At 52.4% G+C, this 22,465-nt stretch overlaps 1 protein-coding gene across 6 annotated transcripts in view; it reads left to right on the top strand.

Moving 5' to 3' along the window:
* fus (epithelial splicing regulatory protein fusilli) overlaps positions 1-22,465 on the top strand; it is a 196,649-nt gene that overhangs the window by 139,273 nt on the left and 34,911 nt on the right. For 4 of the 6 annotated variants that reach the window (XM_070135007.1, XM_070135003.1, XM_070135004.1 and 1 more), the window contains exon 7: positions 12,412-12,587. In XM_070135007.1, the coding sequence (XP_069991108.1) occupies positions 12,412-12,587 (176 nt within the window). Of the gene's footprint in view, positions 1-8,574; positions 9,294-9,335; positions 9,626-12,411; positions 12,588-22,465 lie in introns of those variants that run through there. The other 2 variants (XM_070135005.1, XM_070135008.1) reach the window with 2 other exon arrangements.

Here is a 22,465-nt window from a genome sequence, read left to right as displayed (position 1 = left end):
CTTTTGCATCTTTCTTTTATCGTCATTTCCTTCTTTTGAGCGACGGGCCGTGTTGCGGAGTCTCGAGTTGACCACGAATCGAGTAGATTTATGGCCCTGTCCTTCGCCGGGGCTCTGATAACTTAATGGCCGCCCTGTAAAAGGTTTGCGTTTACGATCTTCAAATTATCCCCTCCCCTCCTCTCCCCCCCTCCTCTCCTCTCTCCTTCCCTTCTCCTCCCCCCTTCCCTTCCCTTCTCCTCTTCCCCCTCCCCTCCCCTTCCCTCTCCCCCCTCCCCTTCTCCTCTTCCCCTCCCCTTTTCTCCTCTCCTCTCCCCCCCATTCTCCACCCCTTCCCTCTCCCCTCCCCTCTGCCCCGCCCACCGCAGCCCTTCCTTCTTGCGCCTCCCCTCTGCCCCGCCCACCGCAGCCCTTCCTTCTTGCGCCTCCCATTCTCTTCTTCCTCTTCCTCTTTTCTCTCTTGATCTATTTTTTTCTGTTCGGTTTTGTTGTGTTTTGGCTTAGTTCTGTTCTGTTTTTTTTTACTTCCTCTTCCTTGTCCTCCATCTCTCCTTCCTCCTCCTCTCACCCCTTTCCCTTTCAATTCTTCTCATACCTCCTCCTCCTCCTCGCCTCCTTTCCTCGTTTTCCCCCTCATCTACCGTTCAGCCTAGTTCTCCTATCACTCCTTCTCAGTTTTCCGTTCTCCCCCCCTCCCCCCCCTCGTCCGTCCATCGAGGGGGCTTCCGAGGCGCCGCCAAATCCGCGCTGCTTCGTCCGGCCTCCAGCTCGAGGTAGTTAATTAGCTTGGAAATTCACCGTCTGTAGGAGTTTAGGCCGGACGAAAGCACGCACACGCTAAGAGCCGTTTCCGCGGTCTCGGGACTATGAGCTCTGTGCCGCCGCGTCGTAAGGGCGATCCTTCCCTTTGCTCGTCTCGCCGCCATGTGCCCTTGTGGCCGTGGGAAGTAAAGCGGCAGAAGCCTCAAGTGTTTCCCATCGAGGGTCTTATCTACCCTGTGATTAAGTTGATTACACGTCCCGCCTGCACTACACGCCGCCGCCAGCGCTGCCTCGCGCACCCGCTGCCTGTCACGGCCTGTCCCGCCCGCCCCGCCGCCGCCTGGAGAGACTCCGGGGGTTAGGCTGCCTTTTGTGGATCTATTTTCCCGAAAAGGGTCTTTGGATTTTTGGGTATTTCGTGCTTTCTCTTTGGGCTGGTCTTTGGATTTTTGGGTATTTCGTGCTTTCTCTTTGGGCTGGTCTTTGGATTTTTGGGTATTTCGTGCTTTCTCTTTGGGCTGGTCTTTGGATTTAGGGATTTGGGTATTGTTATAAACGCGGAAGATATTTACGGATTAGGTTTATTGAATTTGGTGATTAAGGATTTGGATGCGGCGAAAAGGTACCGCGTCCTTCGTGAGCGAGACATTGAAATCCGGCTGTGGAAACCCGTAGATTTTCGCCGGTTCTTTGACGTAATTCGACGTATTCGTTTATTGCGCGAACTTCATCTTGTTCATTTATAGTAAGTGCTTATGAAGTGTCGCAGTCATTAGAGACCATTTTCCCTTGCCGTCGAGAGCCTTCGGCGTCAGTTGCAAAGACCATTAGAGAACGTGAGAAACCCGTCTTAAAATCTCTGGAGAAATAACCAGATTTCCGTCTGTTGCCTCCTGCTGTTTCCTGCTGCCTCCTGCTGCTTCCTGCTGCCTCCTGGTGGTGGTTGTGCCAGAGGTGTTGCTAATTGCAGGGACGACTCCTCTCTGCACTTTTCTTGCAACAGGTGCTACACTTTTTTTTTTAAGAAAATGGATTATAACACCAACTTTGCAAAACAGCTTGTTTTTGGAGCTTTTAGCACTTCGTGTCTAATTGTTGTAATGATGATGAAAGAGGCTTGTGCATTTGAAATTAGGGTGGGCAGTAGAGCTTACCTGTGCTTTTTGTCCAGGTTTGTCCAGGTCTTATTTCCTTCACTTCTTTCATCTTAACCCTTTCCTTCTTTCATCTGTACAACCTCCTCTTCCTTTCCTTTCTCCTCCTTCCCCCCTCCCCCTTCTCCTCCTTCCCCCCTCCCCCTCCCCCTTTCCCCCCTCCCCCTTCTCCTCCTTCCCCCCTCCCCTTCACCTCCTTCCCCCCTCCCCCTTCTCCTCCTTCCCCTCTCCCCCTTCTCCTCCTTCCCCTCTCCCCCTTCTCCTCCTTCCCCCCTCCCCCTTCTCCTCCTTCCCCCTCCCCCTTCTCCTCCTTCCCCCCTCCCCCTTCTCCTCCTTCCCCCCTCCCCCTTTTCCTCCTTCCCCCTCCCCCTTCTCCTCCTTCCCCCCTCCCCCTTCCCCTTCTTCCCCCCTCCCTCTTCTCCTTCCCCCCCTCCCCCTTCCCCTCCTTCCCCCCTCCCTCTTCTCCTTCCCCCCCTCCCCTCCCCCTTCTCCTTCCCCTCCTTCCCCCCTCCCCCTTCTCCTCCTTCCCCCCTCCCCCTTCTTTTCCTCCTTCCTCCCCTCCCCTTCTTTTCCTCCTTCTCCCCCTTCCACTCCTTCCCCCCCTCCCCCTTCCCCCTTCCCCTTCTCCCTTCCCCTTCTCCCCCCTCCCCCTCCCCCTTCTTCTCCTTCCCCCCTCCCCCTTCCCCTCCTTCACAAATCGCCCGTCATCTCACCTGCTGCGTCGTGTTGTCGCGCCTGGATGCTCCCGCCCGCCATCTAGCGCCGCGACGGTCAACAACGACAAGTGCATTTTCATCGCCTTGGAAAAATGGAACCTCGTGACCGTTTTCTTTGGATTTCTATTATTGTTTTGATGATTGCTTGCTGGTGGTGGTTATTTAAGGTTTTGGTTCGAGAATGTTATTTTTAAAAAGTGATTGTTGGTTATTTTAGAAGGAATTTAGAAATGCGGTATTGTTGGGGGACTTTCAGGGGGGGGGGCGAGGGCTAACCTTACCATTAGCGTAATTCATGTATTCACCAAAACACGCACTTTGCAATATTTATGGGACACCCGTATGCGTTCTGATTACGAAAATGACACAGTATGTCATTGTAGCATCATAGAAAATGGATCGAAGAAAATGAGAAATGTCATGGGTAACTCTGTTATTAGTGATTGATGGCTTCGTCAAATAAATCCATAAATTTATGAACTTTATTCACATTCATACTTATTTGTAGTGATTTAGACATAAAACAAATTCATATAGATATATACCCGAAAGGCATGAATTTCGGCAACAATAATAATTGAAAAGAAAACAAATGGGTCTTCCAGCTTTTAATTACGATTAAATATTAGCTAGAATGATATTGGCATAGAAATGAATCAAAGTCGAATTAGTTAAAAGTAATATATAGTTTCAGTCATACGTATGCACGTGCCCCCAGATCATTCCTCCGGCGTCTCCCCGCGAAAATGAAAATCCGCGGGCCACGACCCGTGAAAAATCGCACTGCAGATTTGCCGCGACGAATCGGATAAGCGAGCGTGATCGAAATCCGTGAGAACTGCGACGCGAAATCGGCGGCCGACGGGGGGGAGGGGGGGGGGATTCGCCGACGCCATGACGGTCGGAGGGAGACCTGGAAGATGGTTTCTTTCTCTCTCTCTCTCTTTCTCTTCTTTTTTGGCCTTTCAAGTCTTCTTCCTTTGCTAGCTCCTACCGTGCTGTTTAGTTAGACTGCCTACGGACCTTCTTTTATTCCTTCCTCCCTTCCTTCTTTCCTCCCTTCCTTCCTTCCATCCTTCCTTCCTTCCTTCGTTCCTTCCTTTCCTCCCTCCCTCCCTTCCTTTCTTCTTTCCTCCCTCCCTCCCTTCCTTTCTTCTTTCCTCCCTCCCTCCCTTCCTTTCTTCTTTCCTCCCTCCCTCCCTTCCTTTCTTCTTTCCTTCTTTCCTCCCTCTCCTTCCTCACCTCCCTCCCTTCCTACCCACCTACCTACCTAGCCAACCTAACACCACCTCCCCCCTCCCCCTCCCTTCACCTTTGCCTCCCAATCCTCGCTGCCTTGACCTTCCATTTCTTCCTTTCTTCCTTTCTTACTTCCTACCTTCATTCCTCCCTCCCCCCTTTCTTAATTCTTCTCTTCCTTTCCTTCCCTCCTTCCTTTCCTTCCCTCCTTCCTTTCCTTCCTTTCCTTCCTTCCTTCCTTCCTTCCTTCCTCCCTCCCTTCCTCCCTATCTACCTACTTACCCACCCACCTACCTGCTCACCCAACAGCCAACCCCCCCCCCTCCCCCATCCGTTCACCTTTGACCAAACATCCTGTGAGGGGCAGATTATTTAGGCCTAGGCGTCTTCCGGCTGCACCAGTGGGACTAGGCCGATTTGTCTTTTTGCTGGCCGACTGAGCAGGAATTTTGGTTTATTTTGGTAAATTTTTTATTTTATTTTATTTTTATTTTATTTTATTATTATTATTTTTTTTTTTTGTGTCGTCACTGTTGGATATGGTCGCTTTTTTTTCTTTCGCTGTTTTTATCCTTGAACTTTTTTTATTTTTATTGGTGATATTCTGTTTTGCTTTTTAATTTTTCCTATTTTTCTTTATTTTCTGTCCCCGTCCACTTCACTTTCATTCTCGCACTTATCCTTCTCTTTCTATGTTCTATCTACGTCACCATATGTGACTATATCCTATTCTCACCCCATTCTCCTTTCCCTATTCCTTCGTTTTCATCATCATCCTCATCCGCTTTTTCTCCTTTCTTTTCCTCATTTCCTACGTCATATACCCCCCCCGCCCCCCGCCCCCACGTCCACCCCAAGTCGAGCCATTCGTCACAAGGCAAACTGAAAGGGCGATTTTTTTTCTTTCTTTTTTTTTTCTTTTTTCTTTGCTTTTGTTGTGAATTCTTGCGTTTTGGATCTGCCTTCGTTCGCGCGTGCGTGCGTTCGTGCGTTCGTCCGTCCCCGCGCAACAGGTGGATCGGCTGCCATCTGGTGTCGAGTGTGGGAACTAAACGTTACCACAGCACGACCAGCGGCGGCAGTGGTGGAGGAGGAGGAGGTGGAGGAAGAAGGGGTAAAGGAGGAGGAAGAAGGGGTAAATGAGGGGAAAGGAGAGGGGAGATGGGAGGGAGAAGGAGAGAGGAGATGGGAGGGGGAAGGAGAAGGGGAGATGGGAGGAATGAGGAGGGGAAAGGAGAAGGGGAGATGGGAGGGAGAAGAAGGGAAAATGGGAGGAAAGAGAAGGCAGAAGGAGAGTAGAAAAGGGGAATTAAACGAGAAAGAGGAAAAAGCGAAGACAGAGGATAAAGAGAGGTAAAAAGGGAGAAGGAGGGGAGAGGGGAAACTGGAGTGGGGAGGAAATGTGCTTACCCTTAGTTTATCTTGCTCTGAGGACCTGGCATGCATCGTAAGATTTTCCACCTCTCCCTTCTTCTTCTTCTTCTTCTTCTTCTTCTTCTTCTTCTTCTTCTTTCTTCTTTCTTCTTTCTTCTTTCTTCTTAAGTGTTTTTGTAAGTCTGTTTGTGTTATTGATAGTTGACAACTGTACTTTTGTTATTGAAATAGAATTGCTTTTATTTTTTATATATTTTTTAACAGGGACAGTAGTGTCGATTTTGTTTTCCTCTAGTAATTTCCTGTGGATATTGACAATATATAGGGGTTATAATTGCCCAATTACCATCGTTTTTGTTAATGATTATTGATTGTTTTTATTGCAACGTCTTTCATTGATTTTCATTAACTACCACATAATCCCCAACACTCATTCTACGCCTCTGTTACTCTTACCACCCCCTCCCCTCCCCCGCCAAAACATTCATTCTATACCCCCCCTCCCCAACCCAAACATTCATTCTACACCACCACCACCACCCCTCCCCCAACCCAAACATTCATTCTACACCACCACCACCACCCTCCCCCACCCAAACATTCATTCTACACCACCACCACCACCCCTCCCCCAACCCAAACATTCATTCTATACCCCCACCCAAACATTCATTCTACACCACCACCACCACCCTCCCCCACCCAAACGTTCATTCTACACCACCACCACCACTCCTCCCCCAACCCAAACATTCATTCTACACCACCACCACCCTCCCCCAACCCAAACATTCATTCTGTCCCACCCAAACATTCATTCTACACCGCCCCCCCCCTCCCCCACCCAAACATTCATTCTACGCCGCCCCCCTCCCGCACCCAAACATTCATTATACACCGCCCCCCTCCCCCACCTAAACATTCATTCTACACCACCACCACCACTCCTCCCCAACCCAAACATTCATTCTATACCCCCACCCCACCCCTCCCCCACCCAAACGTTCATTCTACACCACCACCACCACTCCTCCCCCAACCCAAACATTCATTCTACACCACCACCACCCTCCCCCACCCAAACGTTCATTCTACACCACCACCACCACTCCTCCCCCAACCCAAACATTCATTCTACACCACCACCAGCCTCCCCCACCCAAACATTCATTCTACACCGCCACCACCACCCCTCCCCCAACCCAAACATTCATTATACACCGCCCCCCCCTCCCCCACCCAAACATTCATTCTACACCACCACCCCTCCCCCACCCAAACATTCATTCTACACCACCACCACCCCTCCCCCACTCAAACATTCATTCTACACCGCCACCCCCTCCCCCACCCAAACATTCATTCTACACCACCACCAACCCCCTCCCCCACCCATACATTCATTCTACACCACCACCACCACCACCCCTCCCCCATCCAAACATTCATTCTACACCCCCCCCCTACCTATTTTTCATTCTACTCCGCTGTCACTCCGCCGTTTCCACCGAGATGCCCCCATGGCCAAAGCCCCCAGTGATACATCCTTGTCGCTGTCCGCCATACATAATCAGTGAGGTGCTGAGGTGGCAGTTTGTGCGCGTCTCAGCAGATAGTCTCTCTGTTTTTCTTTCTCTCGTTCTCTCGATCTATCTTTCTCGATCTTTCTCTCGATCTTTCTTTCTCCGTCTCTCGATCTTTCTTTCTCTTTCTCTCGATCTTTCTTTTTCTCTCTCTCTCCCCCTCTTTTTTCTGAATATTTCTTTTCATTCATTCTTACTCTTTCTTCTCTCCCTTCTTCTCACCTTTCCTCTCCTTTGCTCCTCTTTACTCTTTTCTCTCCTCTTCATCTCTTTCAATCCCCTCTCTTCTCTTCTCATTTCCTCTCCTCTCCTAATTCTCTCCTTCGTTTCTTTGTTTCCTTTCGTTTCTTTGTTTCCTTTCTTTTCTCCTTCCGTCTCACCTTCGCTGCCCCCTTTGCTGCCATGCAAATGAATTAGTAAATGAATTGGTAATTAAGGTATTTATATATTTTTCGTTATTTTTCTTCTCTTTTATTGACTGGATTACTGTTTCTCATTTTTCAGTAATGTTACGTTGTCTGTTTTTTCCATTTCCTTGCATCTGTATATTTTATCAGTATCCTCTTTGATTGATTTTAATGCGATGAGGAAAAAATATATAAAGTTATTGCGAAAGTGTGGAAAGAACAATGGGATAAAAACAGCAGAGAAGAAAGACGACAAAGGAAGGAAGCAAAATGAATGAATGATAAGACACGCGGCGGCCATCTTTTTTGCACAAGTAAAGCGAGGCAATGAGAGAGAGAGAGAGAGAGAGAGAGAGAGAGACTGTGTGTGTGTGTGTACGTAAGTATGTATGCATGCATGTATGTAGTTTCTATTCATCCATGTATGTATGTAGTTTGTTTGCATGTAAGTGTGTGTGTGTACGCGTGTGTGAGTGACTGAGTGATGTAGGTGAAGCAGCGGAGAAAGTTGCCTTCGGTGATTTGGTATTGTGACAGGCTGTGATGATGAATATCGGTACACGCTGTGTGAATGTGCGCCCGTGACTCTGCATCTGCCTCTGGTTTTCTTCTTTTTTTTCTCTCTCTCCCTTTTTTCCCTCGTTCTTCCTTCCGTTCATTCTTTTTTTACTCTTTTTTTTTTTACATTTTTTTCAACGGTTTGATTTTTTTTTTCTCTCGGTTTATCTTTTCGGTTTGTTCTTCCTTTTCTTTCGTTGTCTACCCAGATCGTTCGAGAAAGCGGGTAAAAATGCCTTAACTAAAAGAAAAAAGAAAATCGAATTCGCCTGTGTGACCTCGACCGTGTTTCCGCTGTGGTCATGATTCCTCGTGGCACGACCCCTGACCCCCTGACCCCTCCCTTCCCCTCCCCTCCCTGACCCCTCCTCCATCTGGACTCCCCCTCCCTCCCCTTCTCCCCTCCCCCACCCCTTGGCCATCTCCTATCCTTAGTTTTGTTTATCGCTCAAAGATGATCTTTTTGTTTCTTCTTTCTATTACTCATTCACTTTGTCGCTCGAGTCGCTGTTGCATTGCATAGATATCGGTGGGCGCTGTTGAGCTGCTCCTCTGGGGGTGCCATGACTGCACGGTTTTGCTGCATAGTTTCTGTAAAATGCTAAATGTTTGCTGTGTGTACGCCAGGGGCATTAGTGGTGGAGAGAGAGAGAGAGAGAGAGAGAGAGAGAGAGAGAGAGAGAGAGAGAGAGAGAGAGAGAGAGAGAGAGAGAGAGAGAGAGAGTACCCGAAGGACAATGCCGGAGCGAGGCATAGGCAGACAGTAGTGCATCGAGGTTTTGTGCCGAGGGCAGTCATGGGTGACCCATCTCTGCCTCCCTGCCACCCTGCCGCAGCGCCGCCTCTCGCCCCTTCGGCAAGTAGGTCCTCGAGCATGCCAGGGGCGCAGGAGCTCGCCCTCGGCGACGCCCGGGAATCGTCCGCGTCGCCGTCGCCGCTGCGAGTTTTGTCCCCCGAGGTCGTGGCGAACGGCTGTGAGGGCGAGGCTGCTTTCGAGGGCGCGGGGCCCGAGGGCGCGAGCGGGCGGGGGGCGGCGCGGTTCGGGGGCGCGTCGTGGCAGCATGACGGAGGCGCGGGTACTCTGGCAGCGTCCATGCAGCAGTGTCGGCTCAGCGCTGCGAGCCCAGCCAGTGTACGTGGCGCCACGCCATCACCAGCCTCGCCGTCCTGTTCTCGGGCCTCGCCTTTGGGCCTCCACGCCTGCCCGCCGCCCCTGCCCGCCTCCTGCCCCGCCTCCAGCCCCGCTGCCCCTCCGTGCCCGCAGCCAGCTCAGCCTCGAGGCCAGGCCGCGCACCGCAGCCTCCCGCACGACCAGCGGCTCTCGCCCCACAGCCGCCGGCAGGCCACGTCGCCTCACCGCAGTCGGCCGGCCTGCGCCCTGCAGAGGTGGCAGGTGCCCCCGCGGTCGACAGCCAGGTGGGGGCGCGGGATGCACCGCCCACCCCACTCCGCGCCCTTCAGCCCGGCCAGCTACGTCCTGGGAGCCCACGCCGCTGCAAGGTTTGCTCAGATGTCCTTCGGTTCCTTTGTCCTTCCCCGAGGGCTGCGACGCGGCCGCCCAGCGCTCGCATGCGCCTGTGTCCCTCGGGCGCCGTCGGTGTGCGACGCAGCGTAACAATCCGTCAGGCGGGCGGGTTCTTGTGCGCCCACGCAGCTCGAGTTCAGGGGAGTCAGTCGCCCGTGACTGACACGGTCAAGCGGGCACATGACACAGTCCCTCGGGGCACTCCCGCGAGTCGGCGGCCGGCCGGCGCGTCATGTCGGGTCAGTCGCAACCGCCGCGTCGAGTCGCCCGTGTGTCGCGCGGGACGAATGAGGCGCAACGGAGCAGTGTAAGTGGCGAACAGGTTCCGCGTGTGGAAGCGGGCCCCTGCGGCTCTTCGCGCTTAGTAAACGGCCCAGGAGCCTTCCGAGAAATCCTCGCGGGGTCTTGACGGAGGCCCGACAGCCCTCGGCCGATCGGAATTCAAGAGGCAGCCCGACCGCCGATGAATAATGCCATGTGGAATGCCATGGGACGAGTGTGACCGAGTGACAGTTTTATTTATTTATTTATTTTTGCGGTTACCCACGAACACTTTCTTACGAATTTCCACGAGTTTCTCTTCATTGCGTTGCGAAGTTCGAAAGTTGTAGAAGCTTTTGACAGTGAAGCCGCCGACAACCATTCTGAAGTGGAAAATGGAGTGCGTGGTGAGCACAGGGCAGTAGGTGCGGGGATCAGGTGGTGCCCGAAGGAGGAATAATGACAGACGGAACGGAGAAAAGGTGGAAAGAGGGAGGGAAGGAGACGGAACGGAGAGAATGTGGAAAGAGGGAGGGAAGGTGACGGAACGGAGAAAAGGTGGAAAGAGGGAGGGAAGGGAACGGAACGGAGAGAAGGTGGAAAGAGGGAGGGAGGGAAGAAGGAACGGGAGGGAAGAAGGAGGAACGGGAGGGGGAGGTGAGAAGGATGGGAGGGGACGGGGAGGAGAGGTGGAAGGAAAGTATGTTGAAGGGATGAGAAAGTGACTGTGGAATGGAAGGAAAGCAGAAAACGTGGAATGGTCGACACAAGACAGTAGAAGAGAAAAATTTGATTGAATATCAAAAACATTCATGATGATAGTTTTTGTAATTATTGTATATGAAAGACGCGCGCGCGCACACATGGACACACATGCAATCATTCACACACTTACAAACACACACACATACCAATGCTGAGATAGACAAATATATAACAAACCTTGCACACATGTACATAAAAAGCAAGTAATAGAAGATAGATGGAAAAAGAGAGAGAGAGAGAGAGAGAGAGAGAGAGAGAGAGAGAGAGAGAGAGAGAGAGAGAGAGAGAGAGAGAGAGAGAGAGAGAGAGAGAAAGAGAGAGGCCGAAGAAAGGTGAAAGGTAAAGCGAAGGAAGGAAGGAGGGAGAGAGGGGAGGGGCGATGGGGAGACAGCACGAGGGGGCGGTCGCGTGTCTGACCATGTAAGCAACTGTTCCGTACGAGGACGGCGGACTAATCAATGTCAATGTTTATGAGACGGTGGCCTCCCCTCGTGCCGTCCGGGATCAACCTGCGGGAGAGGCCCTCGCTTTCTTTGCTGGGGGAGAGGGAAAGGGGAGGGGACATCACGTTCTTTGCTGGGGGGGAAGGGAAAGGGAGAGGGATTCGCTTTCTTTGCTGGGGGGAGGGGAAAGGGGAGGGAGAGGGCCTCGCTTTCTTTGCTGGGGGGAGGGAGGGAGGAAAGGAGAGAGAGGGCCTCGCTTTCTTTGCTGGGGGGGAGGGAGGGAGGAGGGAGAGGAGAGGGCCTCGCTTTCTTTGCTGGGGGGAGGAGGGAGGGGAAAGGGGGAGAGGGAGAGGGACCTCGCTTTCTTTGCTGGGGGGAGGGAAAGGGGAGAGGGAGAGGGCCTCGCTTTCTTTGCTGGGGGGGAGGGGAAAGGGGAGAGGGAGAGGACATCACGTTCTTTGCTGGTGGGAGGGGAGAGGGGGAGAGGGAGAGAGCATCGCTTTCTTTGCTGGGGGAGAGGGAAAAGGAGAAGAAGGAGAGGGAAGGGAGAGAGGGCCTCGCTTTTTTGCTGGGGGGAGAGGGCTTAGCTTTCTTTGCAGGGGGAGAAGAGGGAAGGAGGGAGAAAATGGGGATAGGGTAAAGAAAGTGGAGGGAAGGAGGGAGAGAGGGGAGGGAGGGGAAAAAAGAAAACGGGGAGAAAAGGGAAGAAAAAGGTGTTGGAGAGAGGGAGCTAGAGAAAGGGAGAGCGAGAGAGCGAGAACTACATTTAACAGCTCACCTCCGTCTCACGCGGAAGGAGGCGACGTAGACACGACTCTCAAATGTAAAGATCAACGGGGAGGGGGGGAGGGGGTGGGGATGGCGTGAAATACACCGAAAAATCGCAAATTGTGAAACCGCAGCCGTGGCCCGTCCGCACCTGTGGCTCTGCGACTATTGCTAAACAACCCACACGACGCGCCGCTTTGTTTTCATAACAAGTTTTCTGCGGCGGGCCGGACGCTGCGCAGATTTCGGATTCGTGTGAGGTTTTAGGGCGCCGGCCATTCTGATTTTGAATTTGTGTGAATGGGAAGTGGATTTTTAACTGGATGTCTCTGTCTAACTTTGTTCCTTTCTCCTCTCCTTCTTTCTCTCTTTCTCTTTCTCCTCTCTCTCTCTTTCTTCTCTCTTTCTCTTTCTTCTCTCTTTCTCTTTCTTTCTTTCTCTCCCTCTCCCTCTCCCTCTCCCTCTCCCTCTCCCTCTCTCCCTCTCTCCCTCTCTCCCTCTCCCTCTCCCTCTCCCTCTCTCCTCTCTCCCTCTCCCTCTCCTCTCTCTCTCTCTCTCTCTCTCTCTCTCTCTCTCTCTCCCTCTCCCTCTTTCTCTCTCTCTCTCTCTCTCTCTCTCTCCCTCTCCCTCTCTCTCCCTCTCCTCTCTCTCTCTCTCTCTCTCTCTCTCTCTCTCCTCTCTACCTCCCTTTCTCTCCCTCTCCCTCTCTACCTCCCTTTCTCTCCCTCTCCCTCTCCCTCTCTGCCTCCCTTTCTCTCCCTCTCCCTCTCTCTCTCATCAGTACACAGCATATAAAAATAATCATCCCCCCCCCCGGTTCACCCCTTTTCTACAGCGCTCTTCTCTTGCTTTCCAGGGGCGGCGTGGCCCTGTGCCTGAGCCCGCAGGGTCGCAGGAACGGGGAGGCCCTGATCCGCTTCGTGTCCCCCGAGCACCGCGACATGGCCCTCAAGCGCCACAAGCACCACATCGGCAACCGTTACATCGAGGTCTACAAGGCCACGGGGGAGGACTTCATCAACGTGGCCGGAGGTGAGTTTGGGGAGGGAGGGAGGGAGGGAGGGGGAGGGAGGAGGAGGGAGGGGAGGAGGAGGAGGGGAGGGAGGGAGAAGGGAGGGAGGGTGGAGGGAGGGGGAGGGAGTGGGAAGGAGGGAGGGAGGGAGGAGGGAGGAGGGAGGAGGGTGGAGGGACGGGGGGAGTGGGAAGGAGGGAAGGGAAAGGAAAGAGATGTAGGACTTAATCAACGTGGCCGGAGGTAAGTTCGGGACGGGAGGGAGGGAGGGGAGGGAGGGTGGAGGGACGGGGAGTGGGAAGGAGGGAGGGAGGGTGGAGGGAGGGAGAGGGGAGAGGAGGAGGAGGGGAAAGAGATGTAGGACTTCATCAATGTGGGAGGAGGGAGGGGGAAGGGGAGGGTGGAGGGAGGGGAAGGGGAAGGGGAGAGAGAGAGGACTTCATCAATATGGCCGGAGGTGAGTTCGGGACAGGAGGAGGGAGGGGAGGAAGGGAGGGAGGAGGGGGAAAGAGGGATGGGAGGGGGGTGGGTGGAGGGAGGGGAAGGGGAGGGGAGGGAGGAGGGTGGAGGGAAGGGAGGGGAGGGAGGAGGGAAGGGGAAGGGGAGAGATAGAGGACTTCATCAGTGTGGTCGGAGGTGAGTTCGGGAGGGGAGGGGAAGGGAGGGAGGAGGGGGGAAGGAAGGGGGAAGGGGAAAGTAATGGGGAGAGAAAATACAGGACTTCATCAACGTGGCCGGGGGTGAGGTTGGAAGGGAGGGGAAAGAGGGGTGGGGAGGAGGATTGGGATGGGGTGGGGGAGGGAGGTTGGAGAGGGTTATGAGGGGAGGGAGGAGGGGAGGGGATGCTTTGGGGAGTTGTGGTGGCTGTAGGGGGATGGGAGGGAGGTTGGAGGGGGTTCTGGGAACGGGGATAAGGGATAAGAGGGCAAAGGGGAGAGGAGGCTGTAGGGTGTCATCTGAGGTCGTAGTGGGATTTAAGAGTTGTAGGGTGAGGGGAGGGAAAGGTTATGGGAGTTGTAGGGAGTTGTAGGGATGACGGGGTTGTGGGACAACATAAGGGATGAGGAGGTGGGGGGTCAGAAGGAGTACGAGGATGAGTGCCAGGAAGGGGAGGAGCAGGGGAGGGGGTAGAGAGGGAGGGGGGGTGAGTCAAAGGTAAGGGTTGGGTAGAGGGCAGGGGGAGATAGGGGATTGGGGTGGGTAGGGGGAGAGCTAAAAGGGGGTTGGGTGGGGTTAGGAGGGTAGGGGTGAGGGGGGGTAGGAAGAGTTTGGGGGAAAGAAAGGAAATTAAAATATTGTGTAAAATATAGAGGGAAAATCCATAGTTGAAAGAGAGCAGACTGCAGAGACAAAGAAATAATTACAGATTTTTTATTTGATATTATTATATATTTATTTATTATCGTTATCTGATTATTTTTTTAAATTATTATTACCAATACTTATTACCTTTGCTATCAGGACCATTGCAAAATCAGTAATCAGTTGCGCAAGATATTATGCTTTGTCCTATTTTTATCCATTTTTTGTATGTTTATCAGCTGATATGAAAACAAACGAGTACTCACATGCGCTATCACATACTCAATCAAGCAAATAGCCTTCAAATTAAGAATATTTAAAGTTGATTACTACGAGTTGCCAGTTCGTTAATTTGTTCAATGGTTAAGGTACTGGTAGTGAATGATTGACACCTGTCATTGTTTTTTCTATTGTTTCTTCGTCCTGTTGCTTGTTTGCGTTATCTGCTGTTTCTCTTGTTTCGTTTTGTTTGTTCTTCGTCTTATTTTTACCTGTCTGTCTGTTCGCCTGTTTTTCCAAATTCTCTTTCTCTTATTCTTGATCTCTTTCTATTCTCCTATTCTTCTCAGGCTCCTTCATCTCTTCTAGTTTTTTAAGGCTTTTCTCTGTTCCCATTATTCTACTCTCACTCACCCCTCCCGTTTTCTTCTTGCTCCTCTTCCTCCTCCTCTGCTTCCTCTTCCTCTTCCTCCTCCTTCCTCTTCCTCCTCCTTCCTCTTCCTCCTCCCCTTCCACTTCCTCCTCCTTCCACCTCCTCCTCCTTCTTCTTCCTCCTCCTTCCTCTTCCTCCTCCTTCCTACTTCTTCCTCCTACTTCCTACTTCTTCCTCCTACTTCCTCCTCCTTCCACTTCCTCCTCCTCCTTCCTCTTCCTCCTCTTCCTTCCTCCTCCTCCTCCTCCTCCTCCTCCTCCTTCCTCTTCTTCCTTCCTCCTCCTCCTCCTTCCTCCTTCCTCCTCCACATGTTCTTCTGAATGATCCTACAGGGGGGCCCGTTTATGCGTCACTTTTTTATGCAAATGACCGTCGGATAAAACCACTTCTTAAAGGTAAACAAGTGTACGGACAGAATAACCTGCGGGACTAATAGGCTAAGATTAATGCGCGTTGGATGTTTATATAGAATGCATGTGTATGTGTATTTGTTTACACTCGGGAATATACACACCACGCGCGGGCTGATATACATGTGGGTGCATGTACGTATATATATGTTAGGTTGGTGAGTGTAGTAAAAGTTGTTGCTTAAGCCAGTTCTTGTCTCAGTCCATTCAGTGGCAGTCGGCCATGCACGTGCGATCATGGTCGCAAGCGAACACACGCACGTACACAGACAAGGAGACAGACGGAGAAATGCAGGCTGACAGACTCCTGTCAACGGTGGAGATAAATGAATGGATTAGAAATTTATCGGAGAAAGCTGGGTCACGTTGGCCGGATGCTGTGACCTCATCTGCGCTAGGAGACCCCCTCCACTCCCTCTCTCTCCCTCCCTCTCTCTCTCTCTCTCTCTCTCTCTCTCTCTCTCTCTCTCTCTCTCTCTCTCTCTCTCTCTCTCTCTCTCTCCATCTCTCTCTCTCTCTCTCTCTCTCTCCCTCCCTCCCTCCTCTCTCCCTCCCTCTCTCTCTCTCCCCATCCCTCTCTCTCTCCATCTCTCTCTCTCTCCATCTCTCTCTCTCTCCATCTCTCTCTCTCTCCATCTCTCTCTCTCTCCATCTCTCTCTCTCTCCATCTCTCCATCTCTCTCTCTTTCCATCTCTCTCTCTTTCCATCTCTCTCTCTCTCCATCTCTCTCTCTCTCTCCATCTCTCTCTCTCTCTCCATCTCTCTCTCTCTCCATCTCTCTCTCTCTCCATCTCTCTCTCTCTCCATCTCTCTCTCTCTCTCTGTCTCTCTCTCCATCTGTCTCTCTCTCCATCTGTCTCTCTCTCCATCTGTCTCTCTCTCCATCTGTCTCTCTCTCCATCTCTCTCTCTCTCCATCTCTCTCTCTCTCCATCTCTCTCTCTCTCCATCTCTCTCTCTCTCCATCTCTCTCTCTCTCTCCATCTCTCTCTCTCTCCATCTCTCTCTCTCTCCATCTCTCTCTCTCTCCATCTCTCTCTCTCTCTCCATCTCTCCCTCTCCGACGACCCCGTAGCATCCCTCCCTCCCTTTCTCGCCTCTCCTACCCCACCTCCCTATCTACCCTACTCCCCCCTTGCCCACCCCAGGTCTTGTTTTTTTTTCCCACTACCTACATTTCATCCCTTTTTGTGCACATTCCCAGTGGTCTTTGACACTTAATAAAGAGCTAACTTACAAGCTCTACGGCTTAGTGGGAAGAGGTGGGGGGGGGGAGCCGAAGTAGGAGGGAGGGGAAAGAGGAGAGGGATGGGGAGCTGGAAATGAGGGGAGAGGGAGCAGGAAAACAGGAATAAAGAGAGGGAAGGGAAGAAAGAAGAGGAGAGAGGGAAAACGGGATAAAGAAAATGAAAATGAAAAAGGGAAAATTGAGCAGGAAAACAGGGAAAGAACAGGAAAGGGAACAGGAAGTAGGAAAACAGCGAAAGGGGGCATGGAGTACGACTCGAAAATGAAATGGAGAAGGGAATAAGAGGACATAGGCAAGGAAAAGCAGAATGGGAAGGGAAAAGGAGAACGAGAATAATACAAGACGAAGAGGAGAACGGAGGGGAGAAAAGGGGAAAGGATAATGGGAATGAGAAAAGGGCGAATAGGAAGAGAAAGGAGAATGGGAAGGTAAAGGAGAATGAGAATGAGATTAGGCGTAGGAGAAGATGGAGAGGATAGAAGGGTCAAAGCGAATGGGAAGAGAAACGGGAATGGAAATGAGATAAGGCGAAGGGGAGGGTAGGGGGAAGGAGAAGTGTAGGGCGAGGGTAGGAAGAAGGAAGGAAGAAGGTAAGGGAAGGAGAGGAGGAGAGGTAGGGGGAAGGAGAAGGGTGGGGCGAGGGGGAAGAAGGGAAGGAAGGGTAGGGGAAGGAGGGGGGAGGAGGAAGGGGAAGAGGAAGGGTAGGGGGAAGGAGAAGGGTAGGGGGGAGGGTAGGAGAAGAAGGGTAGGTGGAGGGTAGGGGGAAGAAGGTTAGGGGAAGGAGAAGGGTAGGGGGAGGGGTTTGATTGCGAACCGAGCACGCACTGTTTACCGAAGGATATTCGGTCCCCGCAACATCGGCTCCGAGGGAGGCCTTGGAGGGTCCAGCGCGCGCCGCGGGGACCCCCGCCGCCGCGCCTGCCGTCCAAGGCCCTCCCTCGGGGTCCTTCGGGGTCATCGGAGGCCGCTGGGTGGGGGAGGGGGTTGGAGGTGGTCGGAGGCTGCTGGGTGGGGGGAGGGGGTTGGAGGGGGTCGTCGGAGGCTGCTGGGTGGGGAGGGGAGGAGTGAAGAGGGGGTCGTCTGAGGCTGCTGGGTGGGGGGAGGGGGGTTGGAGGTGGAGGGAGGGTTGGAGGGGGTCGTCGGAGGCTGCTAGGTGGTGGGAGGGGTAGGGGAGGTGGAGGGAGGGGTTGGAGGGGTCGTCGGAGGCTACTGGGTGGGGGGGGAGGGGGAGGGGGGTCGTCGGAGGCTGCTGGGTGGGGGAGGGGGTTGGAGGTGGAGGGAGGGGTTGGAGGGGGTTGTCGGAGGCTGCTGGGTGGGGGGAGGGGTAGGGAGGTGGAGGGAGGGGGTTGTTCGGGGTCGTCGGAGGCTGCTGGGTGGGGGAGGGAGGGGTTGGAGGGGGTCGTCGGAGGCTGCTGGGTGTGGAGGGGGATTGGACGTGGAGAGAGGGGTTGGAGGGTCGTCGGAGGCTATGGGTGGGGGTTGGGGTGGGGGAGGGGTCGGTGGAGGGGATGGAGATAAGGGGTAGGGGGTTGGAGGTGGAGGGAGGGTTGGAGGGTTGTCGGAGGCTGCTGGGTGGGGGAGGGTAGGGGAGGTGGAGGAGGGGTTTTGCGGGGGTCGTCGGAGGCTGCTGGGTGGGGGGAGGGGAGGGGTTGGAGGGGGTCGTCGGAGGCTGCTGGGTGGGGGAGGGGATTGGACGTGGAGGGAGGGGTTGGAGGGGTCGTCGGAGGTTGCTGGGTGGGGGAGGGGTTGGAGGTGGAGAAGGGGTCGTCGAGGCTGCTGGGTGGGGTTGGGGTGGGGGGAGGGGGTCGGTGGAGGGGGATGGAGATAAGGGTAGGGGTTGGATTGGTGGAGGAAGGGGTAGGGGGTAGGTGGATTGGTGGGGGATGGGGTAGGGTTTGGAGGGGGGATGGAGATAGGGGATAGGGGGTAGGGGATGGATTGATGGGAGTTTGGGGTCTAGGTGGATTGGTGGGGGTAGGGGTAGATGTAGGAGTGGGGTTGGAAGTTGGAGGTGGGTTAGAGATGGAGGTAGGAGGTTTGGTGGGGGTAGGAGTGGGAAGAAAGAGGGGATAGAGGTTGGGGGATGTGGGAGGTGGTGTTAAGGAGCGAGATAGAAAGGGTGCCTTGTGTTGATGTACTTATAGATAGATAGATTTATATATAAATAGACGAAAAGGAAGGGTGTCTATTTATAAGACAGAAATGGAGAGCGAGGAATACGGAAGAAATATATGCGCATATGTATAAGTGGTTGGAGTGATTTTGTGTTTACGTATTCGTTTGAAGTACACGGATTTACGCTTATTTCCCCCTCTATCTAGTCTTCTCCTTCGCATTCTCTTCTCCTCCTCCCCACCCCTTTCTACATTCATCCATCCATCCCTCCCTTCTTCTATCTTCCGCCCCCCCCCCCCTGACCTGATCACCGCACGCTTCATTTGTAATCTGTCATCCAATTAGCAGTGAGATCAGCTGACCACGTTGGCAGGGCGCGCTTCTCGATTATCAATTAGACCTAATCCCGCAGAGCATGATTGCACCTGGTGGTTTCGCAACGGAGCGATTGCCTTGGATCGTCGTTGCGAAGAGTACTGACGGTTTGGAGCGTAAGACTTAACGGGATTCGTCGGCTCGAGCGAGTTTTTTGTTTTTGTTTTTATTCAGTTTGCTTTGAGATTCGGCCGTTTTCTTTCGTGTTCTGGAGGTAGGGGCTTGTTAAGGTAGACTATTCTAATCGCGTTTGCGCCTTGCGGCTGGTGATTTACGGTGGCAGTGGGAGAGAATTTCGTAATGTGAGGATATTTGTGTGTCCGTTTGTGCAGTGGAATTATTTGACTGATCCGTTCGGACAGTAAAAGGTGAAATAAAGTCGAAGCGTCGAGCGCACTTTCACAATTCAGCAATCCTAGTTTTCGACATCTGATACAGCTTTACTAGACGTCTGTTAGCATTTTTAGACGCGTTTCCACCTTTGAGACCGACTCAAACGCAGGAAAACCAACGTTTCTGACGTGTTCCTCACTGCGCTGATTTGCCGTGCGTGTCCCATCGGCATTCGGACAGACCTTCGACACAGCCCCCGCCCCCACCCCCACCCCCACCCCATCCTGGTAACAGTCCTTGGGCATCGTCCTCTTCAAACCAAGTTATCTCTTAATTGCTTATCAGGTAGGTTGCCAGACGAGGTGGCTGCTTTTGCCTGTCGACGTCGATGGGTTTCTACGCCAGGGTCTGTCGCGACGCCCTTTCGTCTTACTTCACTCGGATCGTAGCGTGCTGTAGATGCGTCGTTGGCTTTGTTGGGGGCTGCTGTAGCGCGTAAGTGGGCGGCTACAGCCATGGGACTGATTTGGTTTATCCGCTACCCTCCGCGTGCCCACGTGATAAGCGCGATAAAGAGAGATAAAAGCAGGTAATGCGCGTACTTTCACCCGGCCCCGAGAGCGAGCCAGACTCCTGCTGGACACGCTGCCGGTGTGCTCGTTGTTCGTCGTGTGCGTAGTGCGCGTGTGTGAAGGCGCTTCCTGGTTGCTCTGGTCGGGTGCGTTTGCCTGCACGGCGGAGGAAGCGAGGGAGCAAGCACGCAGGCAAGAAGGAAGGAAGGATCTGCGAGGGAAGCGGCCCTGGAGTGCGATGCCGCTGGAGACGTGATCCGGCGAGCGACGTGAAAGCCGTTGGGAGGAAGTGCATCGCGGGCGTCGACGGAACGCTGCTTCGACCGCCGGCGTCTTCCTCTGCCTCAAAGCACGGGAGGGACCAGCTGTGCTCGTATCACAGACGTCGGAGAAATAGACGTCAGCTGTTGCTTTGCTTGAAAAAAATAGATAAACAAGCCGCGAGCCTGAAGCAGTGCGGCCAGGGCTGCGTCGTCGATGAACTGATCACGACCCTGGACACGTTCCCTCTTCTGCGTGGGTCGTCAACCCGAGTCGTACCTTGGCAACACGCGAGTGCGGACCGCCGCCATGTCCGAGAAGAGCGGCCGCGGGCGGAGCACGGGCGGGGGCGGGAGTGGGAGTGGGAGCTCGGGCAGCGGGACGCACCTCCCGCCCATCCCGCCCGAGACCATGACCATGAACATCCAGCTCAACATGCAGCACGCAGCCATGCAGCAAACAATGCGCATGATGAACGTTATCCGTAAGTAGCTATCATCTGGGAATCGGCGCCCGCGTGTCCGCTCCGCCGGGACGGACGGGCGGCCTCGTGTCTGGTCTCGGCCGGAGGACTAAGCAGGAGGCGTGCGGCGCTCGGCGGCTGCGCGGCCGAGGGTCATCGTACCCGCGCCGCGCAACCTGTTCCGCCATTAATAAACGATGCCGAAGGTCCTGCGGCGCCTGCGTCTCTTGCGGGAGAGTGAGTGAGTGAGGGGGAGAGGGGGGGGCGAGTGAATGAGAATGAGTGAACGAGTTAGTATGTGTGTTTGCGTATTTGTCTGTCTGTTTGTAATGTTCCTCACATAATGACGCGACAAGTAAAAAGATTGTAGTCTTGGAAATACTAGAGAATATACCCAAGTCCTCGATTTCCACCAGATCATTTGTTTTCACAGCAGTATCTGATTAGATAGTATCAAATCCTGTATCGGAGTCACGCTGACGTTGAATTTAGAATTTCCAAATAGGGAAAATCTCGGGGTTCTTTGGTTCATTTCACACGCCGTCGAGCAGCGGTTCGGATTCCGAGTGTAGCCGGTCTGGTACGTCGATTCGATTCATTGGATCTCGGACGCGTTCCATTCGTCTTCATTCCGTTTTTACCAGTGACGAAACTCGACTCTGTAGAGAGAGAAACGGCGTGCTTCACCGTAAACAAGCATCACCATTTTTCAGAATAGTTCAAGCAGTCTTTCGCTATCAAAGAACGATCTTTTTCATTGTTGCAAGCGGTATCTGGGCTTTGACTTTTGTTAGGCGAGATGCACGGGGAAGGGAGTCTATAGGCGAGCCTGCATGTAGTCGAACAATCACTTCTCGCTGATAAAAGATTACAACAGCGGTAATTGATAACGACTTTGGGGATTATCAGCAACCGGGGAGGTCCCCTGTCCTCCTACTGAAAGTTACCTTGTAATATCTCTCTCTGTATATATTTACATGTCGGTTTGCCTGTACATCATTTTCTGTATAGATTTGTATATCTAGACATTATTGATTATATGTTTGTATGCGATGATAAATATAGAGAGATATATAGTTAAAGATATTCCTATTGTTTTCTCCTATTCACATTCTTCTTTCAGTTTATACGTATATCGCCTTTCCATCCCACTTCCTCGCACAATCTTACTCGTCCTATTAATATTTATATTAAACAGAATCTATTTGTCTGTTTATCCATCTCTTCCTCATCTCCCCCTCTCCCTCCTCTTTCCTCCCTCTTTTCACTCCCCGATATCTCTCCCTCTCACTCTTCTCTCTCCCATTTCCCCCCCCTCTCTCTTTTCACTCCCCGATTTCTCCCCCTCCCACTCTTCTCTCTCCCCCATTTCTCCCCCTCTCTCTTTTCACTCACCGATTTCTCCCCTTCCCTCTCTCCCCCCCCCCCCTCCATTTCTCCTCTTCCTTTCTTCCGTTCTTCCTTTTCACCATACCTGTTTCATTGACTCCCTCTTTCCATTCAAACAAGCAACTCAAAGCTCTGTCTGCTAAAGTATAGTGAAAGAAAATTAATGTTGATATTGCGTCTGTTTGCGGTTACCAAAAAATGTAAATAAAAGTGATGGTGTAGATTTTATTGTCTGGGTCGCGTTCCGGTTGATATGCTGTGGACTTAAATATGAATACGCACACGGATGAATACATACGTGAGCGAATACGTACATGGATGGTTATGTACATGAGCGAAGACGTACACAAAGCACACGCTGGGCTAGGAACACGTACTTGTTTTATTTTTATTTTATTTTATTTTGTATTTTCTTATTAACATGACGCTGCTGTTCTCTTTTTTTTTTGTGAGAATTGTGTGGGAAATTATCGAAGGCAATTCTGCAACTATTTTACCGGAGTAATATGTCTTAATGCTTAACAAAAAGGTGATTTGAACTTTTCGGGGAAATAAAGATTAAAACTTGTTATGGGGTGACCTTAATGTTTTGGATATGTTAATTCTGGGTTTTATGGACCATTAGATTGTTGTAGCTATTTCATCATTTTGGTGTTATGATTAGATGTATTTGCTACGAATTTTGAGTCATTGTATTATATTTAAGATTCTCTCTCTCTCTCTCTCTCTCTCTCTCTCTCTCTCTCTCTCTCTCTCTCTCTCTCTCTCTCTCTCTCT

This window comes from Penaeus vannamei, chromosome 20 (genome assembly GCF_042767895.1).
Source record: "Penaeus vannamei isolate JL-2024 chromosome 20, ASM4276789v1, whole genome shotgun sequence".
NCBI classification, from domain to species: Eukaryota; Metazoa; Arthropoda; class Malacostraca; order Decapoda; family Penaeidae; genus Penaeus; species Penaeus vannamei.
This window is presented reverse-complemented; position numbering and strand designations above follow the sequence as displayed.